At 48.1% G+C, this 15839-nt stretch overlaps 5 protein-coding genes and 1 non-coding gene across 6 annotated transcripts; 3 read left to right on the top strand and 3 right to left on the bottom strand.

Annotated features, from left to right (window-relative positions):
* Positions 1-878: 878 nt before the first annotated feature.
* Positions 879-2072, top strand: ONS95_014275 (uncharacterized protein; the record flags this gene model as incomplete). The annotated part of the gene is made up of 5 exons (XM_058507932.1): positions 879-1053; positions 1112-1228; positions 1280-1414; positions 1466-1516; positions 1564-2072. The coding sequence occupies 5 exons, from the start codon at positions 879-881 to the stop codon at positions 2070-2072; spliced, it is 987 nt and encodes a 328-aa protein (XP_058357103.1).
* Positions 2073-4773: 2701 nt separating this feature from the next.
* On the top strand, positions 4774-4876 carry ONS95_014274. The gene has a single exon. It is a non-coding gene; the product is annotated as a tRNA-Lys (tRNA).
* Positions 4877-5914: 1038 nt separating this feature from the next.
* Positions 5915-7030, bottom strand: ONS95_014273 (uncharacterized protein). Its single transcript, XM_058507931.1, has 3 exons — positions 6907-7030; positions 6289-6745; positions 5915-6216 (listed from the first exon to the last, which is right to left on the bottom strand). The coding sequence occupies exons 2-3, from the start codon at positions 6693-6695 to the stop codon at positions 6072-6074; spliced, it is 552 nt and encodes a 183-aa protein (XP_058357102.1). The 5' UTR covers positions 6696-6745; positions 6907-7030; the 3' UTR covers positions 5915-6071.
* Positions 7031-7521: 491 nt separating this feature from the next.
* ONS95_014272 (uncharacterized protein) lies at positions 7522-8637 on the bottom strand (the record flags this gene model as incomplete). The annotated part of the gene is made up of 2 exons (XM_058507930.1): positions 7522-7946; positions 8019-8637. The coding sequence occupies 2 exons, from the start codon at positions 8635-8637 to the stop codon at positions 7522-7524; spliced, it is 1044 nt and encodes a 347-aa protein (XP_058357101.1).
* A 407-nt stretch (positions 8638-9044) lies between these two features.
* Positions 9045-11020, top strand: ONS95_014271 (uncharacterized protein; the record flags this gene model as incomplete). Its single annotated transcript, XM_058507929.1, has 7 exons — positions 9045-9099; positions 9173-10073; positions 10134-10230; positions 10281-10393; positions 10446-10575; positions 10636-10780; positions 10827-11020. 7 exons carry the CDS (start codon positions 9045-9047, stop codon positions 11018-11020), a joined length of 1635 nt encoding a protein of 544 aa, XP_058357100.1.
* A 1936-nt stretch (positions 11021-12956) lies between these two features.
* ONS95_014270 (uncharacterized protein) lies at positions 12957-14159 on the bottom strand (the record flags this gene model as incomplete). Its single annotated transcript, XM_058507928.1, has 1 exon — positions 12957-14159. One exon carries the CDS (start codon positions 14157-14159, stop codon positions 12957-12959), a length of 1203 nt encoding a protein of 400 aa, XP_058357099.1.
* Between the last annotated feature and the right edge of the window lie 1680 nt (positions 14160-15839).

Here is a 15839-nt window from a genome sequence, read left to right as displayed (position 1 = left end):
TCACATCTGATGTGATATAATATGACCACGTCCATCCACTGCCGCTTTGGTAGCAAAGGTCTCGCTCGCACGCTCCACGTATCAACACGGATCAGCAGCGATGAAAGCAAGTCCTTGCATTCTCTTGCATTTGCTTCCTCGTCATGTTACTGCCGCAGAATGTTCTGATATCCCTTCACCCCCTCCGTGTGGAATGCGGTACGAACGAACAGTCCAGTTGTTGAGGTCGTTGGTGCGCTTGATGGAAACCAGCAAATGGTGAGATCCAAACCTTGCCTCGCAGTAGTCTGATCCTTCGCCGGGTGTAGTACACTCGGACTCGAGCTTAGTGCTATGGCCTCCGGCCTGGTTGCACCACTTGCTTTCTTTTGGCTCGATCGTCTTCGGCAATCTGGCGTGACCTTTTACAGAACACAATAAGATCTTGGGACCGGGATGGTACATATCGGTATTCATTTTTCATATCGTTACTGTTACGCCGTCAATTTATTCCCCACCCCAACAGCGCGATTGTCCTGAATAGGCCCAACTCTGTACTGCATTCAGAGTATAGTCCGCCGGTTATCGCTCCTGATAAGTCAAAAACTGGGCCATGGGTCATAGGGCTTCCTATAGCTAGGTCTCAGCTGCCGAACCTGTCTGTGCTTCGTGTTATTGGCTTTGCCAGGAATGTTGGCTTCAGCGAGTGGCTTTCTTATTCGAGTTCACATCGCTGTCCATCTATATAATGTAGACCCATGTCCACCACTTCAAAGAATGGGTTACAGTACATCTCGAGCTTATCTCGTCTCATCTCATCCATTATACTGTTGTGCAGCCTACCAAGATTCAACATCCTTGTCCTGACCAGCAACACACCGCCTCACTGAATCATAGCCATGCCACCATCGAAACCAAAGCCATCTGAAATCGCAGCAGAAGCCAAGAAGACTTATATACCCTACATTCGGTCAACATTTCATGCTGAATGGCCAGCTACTTCTTTCCTGTGCTATTCGGAATTCATAATGGCTCAGCCTCCACCGAAAGAAACTGCACAGCACTGTCGATTTGGTAAACTCTCTACTTCACAAAACCTCCTGTTGTGGACTCTCAGCTTACAAATATTTAGCATTCTATGAGCGAGATCCCGTAGATCTAGCATTGGATTGGATGGAGCCTGGAGGAGAACAGATCCCGGTAATCATGCCAGCGAACGACAAGAGACCCGGAGGAGACTGGGAAGCTGGTATGTGACTTGGTCGCCAAGAATTTTTTCCACGAAACTTACACTTCACAGGTGTAATGTCACCTGAAGAATGTCTCTGCCGGCGGAGCAATCTTTTCGCCACTTTGACTACACCAGGACAGGGGAACGCTTCTGCAACGAATTACCCAATCCCTCCAAAGACTGGTATCTACTCAGCTAAAGTCGGTTCGTGGTGGGTTCCTTAGAGCAAATGAAACACTTGTTGACAGGAAGTAGTTGTATTTCGAGATGGTCCAGAAAAGTATGAAGTCTGGCCCGAATTCAAGGGTAACGTCTTCTCATTCCTGATTCTGCCACTCATACTAATGATTCAGCCCTACCGATCATCTCCGTCTGCCCAGTCAAGCGGCCGAAACTGGACAGCTCACAATTGAAGTACTCATTCAAGCAGGAAAAGGAGCTCATGAGGGATAAGATCCGTACCGCCTTACGGATTGCAGTGTATTACAAGCACATCAATCTGGTCATCGGCACTTTTGGCTTGGGACCAGGATTCCGAAACCCCACTGAAGAAGTCGCACTAATGTGGAGGGACGCGTTACTCAAGGATCCCGAGTTCGTGGGTCACTTCCGAGACGTTGTCTTTGCTTTTGACCCGCCGGAAGGACCTGCCGCCACGAGCTCGAGCTCTTCCAAGAGCTCGTCATCGAAGTCATCCTCAAAATCATCATCAAAGAGCTCCTCGTCATCGTCCTCAAAATCAAGCGTTGCGGCAGACTTGGATATTTTCCGCCACATCTTCAAGCCAGCAGTTGTTCATGATGCTTTCAAGACGCCTGCAACTTCACCTTATCCTGCTGGCTCCTCATCGGCCATGTACTGATACACCTATCATAATAATCTCGACGAAAGCGCGGCGTTTGGTGTCTGGAAGCGGCATTGGGAATTATCTGGCTGGGAAATTGGGCGCTTGGGAAGGATTCGACCTGCTGGAGACAGGTCAAGGCGCATGGTTTGGCATGGTACGGCGAAAATGGGAATTTGACACCAAACCGGGGCGCTGGATCGAGTGTGTATGTGTGTACGTGTGCGAGGCGAGCATGCTCATCTCTACCGACTGATGATGACTTTCCTTCCACAATGACGTATCTACAACCAATCTGTTGGGGCATTTTTAGAAACAAAAACAAAACATCATCATATTCATCCACTCACTCTCTCGGGGGCAGACTGTTCCCAACTTCCCACATTCCAGACTTCCTCCTCCCGTCATTCTTTTAGGCTTCTTGCATAATGTCTCTCCCTACCACACCGGTCCCCTCTTCCGACCACTACTACTGCATGCAAGCACGGGTTCCCGCACCGGGCGCCCGGCCCGATCCAGTCTCTCCCTCTCTCTCTCAAAAGGAAGTGCAATCTATCATATGACGGATGGAGCAAAGCAAGGGGCCAGATTTCCACGTCCCCGACTCCCCGGCTCTCGTCACAGACCTTCCCCAACCGTGCCACCCTAGCGTACGGTGGAACTTGAACTTATGTGGCCGTTGTGCTGTGTAGCGAAATTCCGTATCACAGAGTAGGACGGGGTCTGTTGATCGGCAATTTGGTTTGTTCTGGATCCCCCGGGAGTTAGTTTGACGCCTCTTTTTCTTTTTTTTCCAGCGCTGGATGAGAGCCCCGTGTGGTACAGATAGATCCCAAAGCAGCCTTTCTTGGTATTCCGAAAATGTAAGCGTTGCATGTGAGGTTCCACGGCGTATTGTCAACAATATGAGCGGAAGGAGGGATACCATCAGGCCGATGTTAGTCAAACCAAGTAAGTTATATCTCCGATCATCTGTAGGTCGGCTCCCACGGTTGGTGGTGGTGCTAAATGCATTTGTGCAAGGGATATCAAGTTGGACTGTCGGTATCCAGTGTTGGATAGCGGGCCTCAGGAATGTTGAAGCCAGCCTTACCTCAAGGTCCAGGTTGGAGTGAAAGTCTCGAAAGGGGTTGACGTCAAAAAGAAGGAAACACTTCCTCAGTATGGAACCCCACGCTGAGAGTTGAGTAAGGCTGAGAAATTTCATGCAGGGCAGGCTTGATCTGGATGGTGTTGCGAGTAGTAAATGGGGGGTAAGAAGCGGAGAGGCGAGGGTCTGGACACTTGCGGCTCATTCAACCATACACACCACACCTGTTGGGGACTTTGCACTTTGGCCATGGGACGATCCAATCAAGCAGTTGGTGTCTAGACGGACCTGCAGATTACAGGTACGTAACCCATGAGCAGTGAGCCCATCTCGATAGATAACACCTTTCGAAGTAGACATGAATAGACCATCACTCGGGTTGTGTGCTGCCGCTGCTCCGAGGACTCAAAACCGTTGGCTTTTCACGTGGAACATGTTGTGAACTAAAGATCACAAAGAATCCCTTACAGATCCTGTTATTCGAGATAGCCACTGCCCATTCCTAGAACAAACGTTGAAGAGTGTTACACGCGACATAAAATCGTCCAATAACATGGGGACGAATACGGTATTGAACACAAGCGCAGGAAGACACCCAGAGGAGGAAATTTTTAGCTGGAAAATATTTGCATGCTCAAAGGTTGGGTTTTGATGCAAATAATGATCCAACTCAACGGATTTCTTTCGACTTTCACTTTCAATGAGATAGTGTTTTGTTAGGTCCGAGTATTAGCATCAATGAGAGTGGCCAGACGTATGTTTGCAGTTCCTGAATCTTAGAAAAACAACTATCATTACAGAATTGATAAGCTTCTCCCTTGTTTACTGCGGTATTCGAGCTCATTCAAGCAATTTTGACCTAGGTGATGCAAGCGTAGCGATTACCTCAGAAATCCAGCAAGTTTCACGATTGCTAGATACAACCCTCTTGCAGACATATCAAGAATATCATCTTTACCCGCTGCCAGATTCGAGAGTCTTTTCATTGACCGAACGCTAGTGAGGATTTTATAGCTTATGCATTGCTTCTGATGGTTTCTAGATGTGCTTGTTTTTGCATGTTGTTGTTGTCAAATGGTGGGGTCGTGGCGGGGTTGACGATTCAGGGGTTTGCAGGCTAAGCGAGCCCAGGAGCAATCCTTCAACTCTGCGACTTGATTTGAGTATGTTAGAATCAGATAACCTCAAATGGTGTTATGATATGCTATCTAATCTGGTAAATATCAATTTAGCCTTTTAGTATTTAATGAAAGTTCGGACTTCAAGCAAGGATATCAAGCCAAATAATATTCGATCTCATCAGACGGCTAGCAAAAGAGAACTTGACCACCCTGAGGGATTCTGTTCTTCAGACAGCCAAGATCCGTTTCAAGTACGGACCAAATGGAATATATATCAAGACATTTATCACGACATCAACTCAGTCATTCAGCCTCAACTCTACACCGCTAAAATGAGAATTGCTCAAATGTGGGTCATCTCGTCCTCTTCCAATCTCGGCTCCTCAGCGGGTCAATACCAACACACAGTATCCATCCCACAAGCGAGTCAAAAATCGCACAAATCTTTTTCCAACATCTTCTAACGAGATAACAATATCCGTGACATCGATTCACGATAGACCTGGTCGCCCGGGTAGCTCAATCGGTAGAGCGTGTGGCTCTTATAACTGAAAGATCGAAAGATCTATATCGGAACCTCAAGGTCGTGGGTTCGAGCCCCACCTCGGGCTCAATTCCCGAGGTTCTCTTCATTGAGAGCTTCTTCTTCTTTTTGGAATTTCTTTGGTCTGTTTTGCCCAGTTCATGAACGTATATATGGGGCATCCGTTGACTGAAGTTTAGCGAGCTGCCAGCCTTGATATTATTTCTCTCTTTTTAGACATGTTAAGGGTTTCTGTGAGGACATTTGACTGTTTTGTAGTGGTATTCACACATGTTGGTAAAGAAGTTGATAATGCTGCGGAGAATGCTGCACGGTGTTGGTGTGCGTGTGGTAAGAGGTGTGAAGCATCTCTCGAAACTTTGCTTCCTACCTGTGTATTTACTCATTCATTGACATGGCGACCGTATGGTGCAAACTTGTACTCGGAAAAATGCCTACATCGATCAAACAATTCGTGAGCGCGAAGAGTCATGGCGATGAGATAACGTTAGTTGAAAGAGGTCACTTGGACGGGGCACAAATGGAATAGGCCTCAGCTCGTCGTCTAAATGTGACGAGTTAGACAGACTGGAGCAGGTGCACTAGTGTCCATTTTCACCTCACCTTGCCTGTTGTGTACTCCACGCATTAGGTTACGATGCCGCCGATACTGATATTGTATGTGGCTGCGAACTTCTCCCCTCGTCTGCCCATCTCTGGACTGTGCTAAATCTGTAAATGTCAGGAATTTTAGGCCATATTTGGACTCTAAAGTCTCATTCAATACACCATTGAGATTGTTTGAAGCTGTAGAAGAAAATGCAGTCGGGTTGAGATACTTGTTAAGCAACCGAGGCGTTGCCGAAGGTATGAGCACGCGGCAGGCAGATCGTCTCTCCCGCTCCTGCACCGACTGGTTATGCGCTTTAGTCACTAGCCCTTTCTCGAAACAAGAGCATAACGAATCTAGTTGCTAAGAAAACTTGAGAAACAAGTCCCACAAGTCAGCATATATTGTGTATGTATTCTCATCCTTGTACACGAACAGAAAGGCATCAGGTTGAGAGAAATGTTTTGGATGCAGTTGAGAAACTTAGTGAGAGCTTGAAATCTATCATTCTCTAGACAAGTCCAGCTTGAATATTATCTACCCAAGTCCAGCTTGAATATTATCTACCCAAGTCCAGCTTGAATGACCAATATTACCTCCCAATATCCCAGAAACCAATCACATATCTGAAATGGACGCGAAACCATTCTCCCAAACCGCTGCTGTACGAAGCTCAAGAGCTGCCCTCCCTCTTCGCAATTTCATCTTTCATTTCCATTCTGAAGTATTGGCCCAGACTAACAACTGACGCAGCTCCTGTCGAGCCATGAACACCTATACACAAGATATCGCTAGTCAGCGGAGCCTTAAGGATATTCCTGCCATCGCATCATCAGCACACCGCACGCCTACAAAACATCCTTGCATGCAGATGTAGAATTGAAACTTACTTAGAAAGCCACGAAAAGTAGTCACTGCATTCCTTGAGGGGTTTTAACAACTCCACAAGCTTGTCCTTCCCTGAAAAGAACTGGAAGTCGAGGAAGTTCAATGGAGCGCGGAATGATTTGCTGCGTTTGGCGTAAGAGCTCAGGATTTCTTGGATGCTGTCCAGGGTTCGGTTACAGGTTTGTTGGTAGCGGAGCCAAGCCTCCAACATATCGAGTGGGAGGGTACGGGTCTGTGACTCCCGTTGAAGGTGCTTGAGTCGGAGGATCATTTGATCCATTTCGTCGTGAGTGTCTGCGATGATTATGGGGAACGTCCTCAAGGCCTTGATGATCGAGTGGATACCAATGGCGGCATCCAAGGCGACTCCTACTGCTTTGACGAGGGCGGCAGCGGATACAGGGTCCATCGTGAAGGGATTGAAGATTCCTTTACCAACAGGAGGGACGTAACCTGATGCTTGTGATGATAAGCTGAGTTCTGTAAGGCGCGCGACACGACCTGTAAAGGACAACAGATTTTCCAAGAATGCTAATGCCTGAAACGATGAAATGGGATGATATTGTGATTATCGTGGAACGCTCTGAAAGCATGAAGAGATGGGAAGACGAATCATATACCGGACGAAACGCTAATTCATTTGAGCACGTATCCAATCTGACTCATCTGTTTTTGACCAAGTCAATTGTAAACAGGGCATACTGCCGCCAACAAAGGGGAATGGGCGGAGTTGATACTTGTGGCGTTTGTGTGTCACTCAAATATAGGAAAGATCATGCATGGCTGGAGCACGTTGACCCTGCAGGCAACAGTACGGCGTACTTTGCGGGAGACCGGAATAGTTTCGAAACCAGGAGCCTTGATTCGAATCAGGTACGGCAACTTGAACAATATGAACGAGACAGAAGCATGGAAGCAGGGTAATGAAACATTCACTCTGTGCATAGGGCACGTTTGCAGAATTCCACAACAAAATGACCGAGCTTGATACTTCGGCCGGCGGTGTAAAGACGAGCATCACAAGATTACCCAACATCATGATGCCGAGCCGGGACTCGATGACTGAGGTACATGCTTTATGAACGAGTGGGATACGTTTAGTGACGGACTGATCATACTTAAGTAACAAAAATCTCTACCAGAATACATTACTTAAGGACCCCCAAAGCTGCCATGGAGACTTGAAATGGAGAACATATGAGAGCAAAGGAAACTCCCATAACAGGCGACGACATTCAAGCTGACTCCTGCAAAGCTCCGTGACGAATCATATCCTGTCTTGTCTCCTCTGTAGTTGCACGATACATCGCTCCTCGGTCCAAGCAGTGATCAACAAAACGACCATCCTCCATATATTGAACGGCATAGAGTGCAGGATGAGTCACAATCCAATCAACGTCTTCTCTGTTGCCCCAGCGCGTTTCGATATGATCCGACGTCCTCCCCGTGACTTTCTTTCCAAACTCGATAGCATTGTCCAAAACATCGTTGAGATCCGCGTGGTAACAAAACTTGTCCGCATTCACAGGGAGGTGTGGCTCGAAGAGGGATTCAAGGACATCGCGGTACTCGGACCGTTTATTCTTCGTGGCATTGTTGTTGTCCGGCAATGACGCGTAGATCCAATATCTCGCAATGTGGCGCGCCACCGGGGTAGTGACTGGATGGAAAGGAGAAATTAGTGACTACGCGGCATGTGTATACACGAATATAAGAGATGGAGGTTACATACGGTACAGAGTTCGAATTGCCTCGTGAAGCTTAGCGAGGGATCGCACTTCGACCGTTGCAAACGGGAGGAGAGTAGACGTAGCATCTTTCCGAAGGGTGACCGCCTTGAGAAGAATAGACATGACAATGTGTCCGAGCATTGCGTGGCGGGTCTCGTTATCCTCGATTGAAGAGCATATCTCTTCGACCGTGTATTGGTGCGGATTCGAAAACAGAGTAGTGTCCATTCCCTTATTGAAGGAACTCGGTGCGGGTGGCTTCGGAAAGAGGATAGCTTCAATCCGAGCAACAGAGTCTTTTCTTGGAGGTGAAGATTTTCCCCCATGCTCGATCCACCTTCGTACATGGCTATTCACAGTAACGAAGAAACTCCCATAGGCAGACTCGATATCTTCCCGAAAGAATTGACTCTCGAAGCCAGTGGGACCTACCCGCGGAAAGGCGGCGACTTGTTTTTGGAGTTTGGCGAGCTCCATTTTTGCGCTGGATAAGTCACAAGCTAATAATCTGCGCTGGTTTGCTGAACGAGCGAGAATGATTGCACTCCCGATCAAAGTAGCAATGCAGAGTAGTGCCAAAGGGAGGGCAATAGCGACAGCGAGGGCGGTTTGTGGAGTCATTTTGGGTGCTAGTTGGAATTTGATTTATGAAAAGATCTATAGACTGAGATGCAAATGATTGAGGGCAGTCCTCTTGATCCGAAGATTTGATTTCTTTGTTCAAAGGGTGCAAGACTGGGAGTTTCGTACTAAGACGCTTCCAGCGACAGCCGCAAGCCAGCCTTGGATAATATGCACGGGACCGAGACAGCCAAGACAAACTCAGGGCCATGGCCCTCAGTTCAGCTGAGTCTCAAAAGCGTCAAACAGTGCGCTGTAGATTGTGTCGGACGTCCCGAAATGAGCGAGAAAAACGATTCTAGTGGTTTCTTTGTGTCTTGGAATGCTGGAGTGCTCTTAAACGAGAAATTCCCACCGGAAATGTGACTTTTCCGATTCGGAAAGCAGAATAGAGGTGCGTTCCAGCAATGGCACAACACAAAGAAATGCTCATATGTATCGACTTTGGAATGACAGGCTCTGGTATTTCAATCAATTCCAACCTCTCCTTTCAGCTTCTCGAGAGAAAAGAGATAAAGAACTGACTGCCTCGTAGTAGCACGCTGGCGCGACAACCAGCCTGAGGAGAAATGGACACAGCAAGAAATCAAGACTCCAACTACGCTTGAATACGACGCCAAAGGCAATCTCATTTCGTGGGGGACACCTGCAACGAATCCCTACAACAAGTTCGTCGAGTGCTTCAAGACATACATTGGCAGTGGCCCCATTCCAGACTTCCCTGATGCACCAAAATCGAGGCAGGAAGTATTCCGTTGGTTTGAGGACTACCTAACAGCAATCTGCAAGCAAACGACAGAGGAAATCGACAAGGTAAATCACAACTGGAGGGAAGGGAACATCATCTGGAATTTCACAGTGCCAGGCTGCTGGCTCATTTCCACCGCCATTCGGGATTTCACGCTCCTGGCCGAAGACGCCGTGTATTCCTGCCTCCCAAGTACGAGTAAAGAAGACATCCGCATCAATACCGACCTCACCGAAGGCCAAGCATCAGCACAATGCCTGTTGAGCGATAGCACTGTCGCCAGATGTCATAAACTTGCGATTGGAGACATGGTCATATCTTGTGATATTGGCGGAGCGACAACAGACATTGCCATTTCAACAATCTCTGAGGGTGGCGAGCTAATCACAGCGCCCCAGCTGACGTTCATTCCGGAGGGTCTTGTGAGCACCGACAAAAAGTTCTGGAAGCTTGCACATGATACACTTTGCAATGTACTGGATCAATTGACGGCAGCCACCGTAGCGTGGGAGATGACCAGAGGGCGAAACTATTTGAATGCCCGGAATGCATTTTGTGGTTCAAGGCAGGGGGGTCGCATTGAAATCGGTTTGCCTAACGGAGTAGAAATCCAGGATTGGCCATCACAGAGCTCGGGATCTCATGAGAGTACAACCACTGTGATGAACCAGTCACTGAGCATGCATAGGTACGTTGTGGTCACTGTCAACCAGATTTAAGAGCGTCTTGGTAACAGTTGTTGGTGTAGAAATGTCTTCGCGTCATTGTTGGAGGAGTTGGCCGAGCAGATTGAAACTGCAATCGATGGCGCTATCCGTGAGATGGCCATATTGAAAAGAGTTCCGGTATGGTCTATGTTTATCTCCGAGGAAATTGACTAACGAGATGCATCAAGAACTTAATAGGATTTTGCGGTGGCGGATCACAATCACCGTACCTCATGGACCGCTTTCAACGCAGGTATAGAGGTCTGACCGTCGTAGACCACCGTCAGCTGAGCGTCTTGCCGTTTGTACTCCCGCCATTCTCGACCTCTATATTCAGCTGCTAATATTTCCAGGATCATGGCAACTGTTGTAGGCTGCAGTGTAGCTTGTGATCGAACGCAGCTCCTGAAGTTTGTCGAAGGAACACGCTTTGGTATCCAGACAAAGGGCGGACTGAAGTGGCAAGCTGCAGAGAAGTCCAAGGTATTTGAATATTGCGATCCGTCATCGATCAAAAGGATTCTGACCTGGCTGACCAATTAGAACGGATCAACCTTTTCCGCCGCTCTCGAATGCAAGGTTCTCTTTCCATGTAGTACCCACATCAAAATCAAAGGCCAAGAAACCAAAAGACACATGATAATTGCCGGTCCCAGTGAAGTCGGTTCTGAGAAAGATATACTAGACCGTAAGTATTTTCTATCGAAAGGGCGATGTCCACTGACTCTTTCAAGAACAAGTGCCGGGCTGTAAAACTTGGACTGTCGAAATAGACCTCAGCAATTATGGAAGACGGATCATGTCTCCGAGGATCAAGTATGAGATCGTGTGCAGGATCCTAGGCAGATGGCACGTCCAGATCGAGGCTCGCTCGGCGCGAGACGGAGTGTCTATTCCATGTAAAGTCGTTGAAGGGAAAGGAACCTAGGCATATGTGCGTTGAGGCGATGTACGATAGAAGCAGCGTAAGAGATAGAAACAATAAAGGAGAGTTCCCTTGAACCCAAGTCCAAGTGAGTCCAAGTGAGCTCGAAATGAAGTATGCACAGAGTGTGGGCCATTCTCACCGAGTCACCATCAAGACACCTGGATCGCCTCGGAGACGTTGGTGCCTGGGTTTCAATTAATTACCAGCCAGGCATGAACACCCCTCCTTGGTTCTCACTTTCTCATTGAACTCTTCGCCCTCTTCGCCATGTTCAGGAGTACAATTCATGCTTCACGTCAATGCCAAAATTCAAACTCATATTGGACACCAGTGAATTCTTCAAAGAATTATCCAGCTTATCCAGCGTGTGCGCCGCGTCGTGCCGCCTCATTTATAATACCTACAATCTACTCTTCGCTATCAGTCGCCTCTCTAGATGCAGTTCAGGTACCAGTACACTAACGAATGCTGGAATCATAAAACGAGTCCGCAGATGTGTATTACTATTGAAGCAGAGATAGCACTCCATGCAGCAGATGTTATTGGCAGCAGCTAATATGAACTCATCCTACGACCAAAGGACTTCCAAAAAACACCCAACCTCACAGAACCCAACAGGACCTTGCCACACCTGCCAGACGGACTCTGGTCTTGTTCTGATCGCCCTCTTCTCTTTTCAATCGATTTGAACCATTGCTCCAACTATGAGCTACAGGATCTGCGAGCTTGACGACACCTTGGTCATCGTATTGAAAGTACTCTATCGGACTCGTATTTTCCCGGACAAACATATCAATATCACCAATGACAACGTTGCGGGATTGTTCTGGCATTATGTATACGCGTTCCCCACCGAGATCACTGACGTGTGCCGCCCCTCAGCCAGGTTCGATTGAATAAGAGGGCCAGAGCATTTCACGGGCTTTCCCAGAGCATTTCTGCGGCATATTGCACTTACGCTACGGAAGCTCGACATCTATAGGATTCATTTGGGAGGTTCGAGAGGATCTGCGACAAATCACAAACTGCGAATATCGAGAATGCGATATAGATGCAACAGAGACTAGGAGTCATGGGAGCATCCAGCCTGACAACTGAAGGACACCAAGTTGATTGCAGCGGAATGGAAAGCGAAGCAAAAGGACAAAACAAGAGCCAAGTCGCAGCAAGACCAAGTCTTTGAAATATGGAATAAAGTGCAGGTCGATCAGGAGGAGCAGCAAGTCAATACCCACGAGGGCCATATTCACAAACCAGAGGACAAACGACGACTTGGAGGTAAAGGTGGAAATTGCACTACAACAAATGAGCACCATCACAACACAAGCTGCGTGTCAAAACCCAGCAAAAGCAGTTCTGGCCTTGCTTACTTTTTTGTCCGGAAAGTTGTCACTAAGTCCCGTTGATATTCTCAGTTTGACAGCCCGAGTTCCAAGCACACTCTGATTCATTTAGTTTAGACTTTGGGCACTTGTGAAGGCTTCTTGCCACGGCTTGAACCTCGAATAGCTCTTGCGATGCCTTCGCGTCTGTTAATTTGTCCTGATGTTGTTGCAATACCTTAGCTTTGACCTCATGAATTTAAACTGCATTGTTACCACTCCTGCTGAGCTGCGAGGGTCCAGTCTATTCAGCCTGCTCCCCGAGACGTTCAGTTGTTGGTCCAAAGCCATTTTGATATAGCGCGCTGGCTTATTTCAAAACAGACCCAAAATGGCTTGATCTAGCTATGTTAGCTTTCTATTTTCTGAGTCTTATAGACCAGCCCTGAAAAGCATGCGTGTTGTAGTTCAGAATTGGCTCTGATTGCTCAGCTAGTGATTTCTAATCTTTATTCATTACTTCTTGAAGTAATCCGGGTATCATACGAGCCAAGTGGCCATCATCGTCACACTCTCGATACTTCAGGCACATCATTATCATACATCCGATACTCCTACACCTTTACAACAGGCCAAAGCCTCTCCATCTCCTCCTTCTTCCTCCTCCACCTCTCTTTCAACACCTCCGGCCCATTCGCCCAAAACTTATCATGCATACTCGCCACTCCGCCCTCCACATCCCGCTCATTCGGGAACGTCGCGCTCCACCTATAATCCAGCGCCACCCACGGCATGCTCCCGCCCCTAGTCCGCCGATGCACATAGTTGAGCATAGCCTGCTCCATGAACTGCGGATCGAACGGTCGGAGGACGCCCAGCGTGGAACTCTGCATCACAAACATGTAGTATGCGAACAACTCATTCGATGGGGCGACGATCCAGAACCCCCCGCTGAGACTATCCCTCTCGATAGGCGGGAACGGATGGTCGTACTCCCCACCTGAAGAGCCATCGTTACTCCGGCCGTTGTCCGACCTCCCGGCAAAGACATACTGCGCCGGCACCATGGATTCCTCCTTGGAAATCTTCACAGCACTCTCACCGCCACTCCTACTTTCCGGTTCCCATTCCCCCTTTCCTCCACCAAGACTCAACCTCCCCCTTGACCTCGTCCTCGTCCGAATCAAACTCTCCATCGGCCTCCTCGCCGCCTCGTCCTCAAAAATCCCATCCAAGCACCGCATAAGCAGCGTATCAACATCCAGATACAACACCCTATCAAACTCCAGCATCTGCAGAACCCTCAGCTTCGTAAACTGGTCGCCGTACCGCGAGGGCCTCCTCAGCCGCTGCCGGATCCACCACGGCAAGGGCACGTCTTCCACGTGCGCGACTTGCGCGCCGTCGAGGATGAGCTGTCGGCGTTGGTGCGAGGGGACCCCGCTGGTGACCATTACGATGAAGGGGATGGGGATGGAGAGGTTGGTGCGCGTTTGCGTTTTGGTTTCGGGGTCGGCGAGGAGTTGGTACGCGAGGACTCGCACTGCGGTGTAGTATCTTTCGTCGTCGCTGGTGAGGAGCGTGGCGTATGCGTAGCGGGGTGAGGAGGGCAGAGGCGCGAGGATGCCATATTGTGGGTTGTATGTGTATGTATATGAAGTCGTGATACCACTACTGTTTAGCAGAGTAGTGATTGTTAGGTAGAGAGTGGTGAGGGCGAGGAGTACGTAGAGGAAGCGTCTGGTTCGCACGGTGCCTCTACCTAGGCCGCTTATACCGAAGCCGGATGTGAGGCGCGAAAGTTTGGAATCGAGCATTTTGGAGAGGAGGCAGCCGGAAAAGGTGGTGCTGATGATGGCATGGTTTGGGTTGACTAGGAGGAGGAGGTGGTGATGGACAGGTCGTGATATTCACGTCGGTCCAGGTCAAGGTTCCCACAGAATTCCTGACGAGGCTACCGTGCTTCTTTCTTTTTCTTTCCCCTGGTTGGTTGCGTAGGCAAAGGAAGGAAACAGACCCGTATATTTCCCAACATGGTGAGGATGCTGACAGGAGTGAGTGGACCTCCACTATAATCTCACGGCCGGCATCAATCGTACGGTAATTTTACAAAATCCCTGTACTTAGGATCCACTGTTTATATCAGATAAACCAAAACCCAAACCCATAAATAAAACGAGTCCCCCTTACCTCTCTACCTCCGTAGTTGGTTTGCGAAATCTAAGAATCCGAGATGTGATATCGGCGGGAAGCAAGCATTTATTTTGTTGGTTCGGGCCAGCCCGCTCGCTACCGTACAGAGATCTATCTGTACGACGACGGGATGGTATGTACCTAGGTAAGTATGCATGTAAGGCACCAATCGATCTATCTCACCAATCTATCTCACCAATCAATCTCACCAATCAATCGATCGATCCACGGCTGGCTAAATAAATGCACCTGCAACGACCAAACAACTTCCAAACAATCCCGTCTTGGGTTGATTACCTAGGTAGGTACTGCACCGGTGCCTACCTTAGTTACTTGAACACCGTGCTTTTGTCTCAACGAAACTCTTATAAAAATAAAAATAGAAAAAAAGTCACTCACTGTAAGATCAAGGTACTAGGTATTTCAAAAAAGTGTTTTCTACGGGAAAGACTGAATTCAATTTTTTTTTTTCACCACTATGCACTATGTGTGTGTTGTAAAAGGTTACCTTTTTTTCTCTCCTTTAACTACTTTGATGTTCTGCCGTGCCTCAATACAGTAAGTAATACAGTAATAATCGGCCACCTCTTTTTGCAGCCGATAGATACCTACAGTGGTGCATCCCCTGTCTTCCTCGCTTCTTGGCTTTCCTGGTCCTGCTTACCTCACCTCACCTCACCTCACCTCACCTCACCTCACCTCACCTCACCTTACCCTTCCTTCCCTACAAGCATCAAGCATTTCCGAAAATCTCGCAATTCACGAAATCACTCACTCACTCACTCACTAACTCCTTCATTTAATCCCAAGCTTTCTTTCTTTCTTTCTTTCATTCATTCATTCATTCATTCTTTCTTTCTTTCCCTCTTTCTTTCCCTCTTTCTTTCCCTCTTTCTTTCCCTCTTTCTTTCCCTTTTTTTCGTTCTCCCACCCCTCCCCCCCCCCCCCCCCCCCCCACCCCCAGCCGGTACCGCATGCCTTCACAGGTAAGGTAAGGTAGCGAGACCGACAAGACCAGGTGACGCGACCTGACGGGAGTCTCGGAGATTTCTATTTTATGCTTTCTGTTTTATAATTTACTTTCAGCGGTTACTTTTTCTCGCTAAACAAGCTTCACTCACTCACCCTCGGCGTTAGGTCAGGTCAGGTCAGGTCAATAATTGGACAAGTACGGAGTAAAGTAAATAGCACTAGCTAGCATTCGACTCGACTTTACGACGTGCAGGAGGTGCAGGAGGTGCAGCAATCGAAATACCTACACTTCCCCCTCTCTCAGAGACCAGGAAAAGTGATTAATTATATGA

This window comes from Cadophora gregata (assembly GCF_030347475.1).
Source record: "Cadophora gregata isolate MNR1 chromosome Unknown scaffold_8, whole genome shotgun sequence".
NCBI lineage: Eukaryota > Fungi > Ascomycota > Leotiomycetes > Helotiales > Ploettnerulaceae > Cadophora > Cadophora gregata.
The sequence above is the reverse complement of the archived record's forward strand: the minus strand, read 5'-3'. Positions and strand labels throughout refer to the sequence as shown.

Excerpts from the sequence above, each read along its gene's own strand:
- ONS95_014273 (XM_058507931.1), bottom strand. The coding sequence starts at position 6,695 with ATGGACCCTGTATCCGCTGCCGCCCTCGTCAAAGCAGTAGGAGTCGCC. Across the intron at positions 6,217-6,288 it reads TACTTTTCGTGGCTTTCTAA|GAATATCCTTAAGGCTCCGC; the intron begins GTAAGTTTCAAT and ends ATGCGATGGCAG.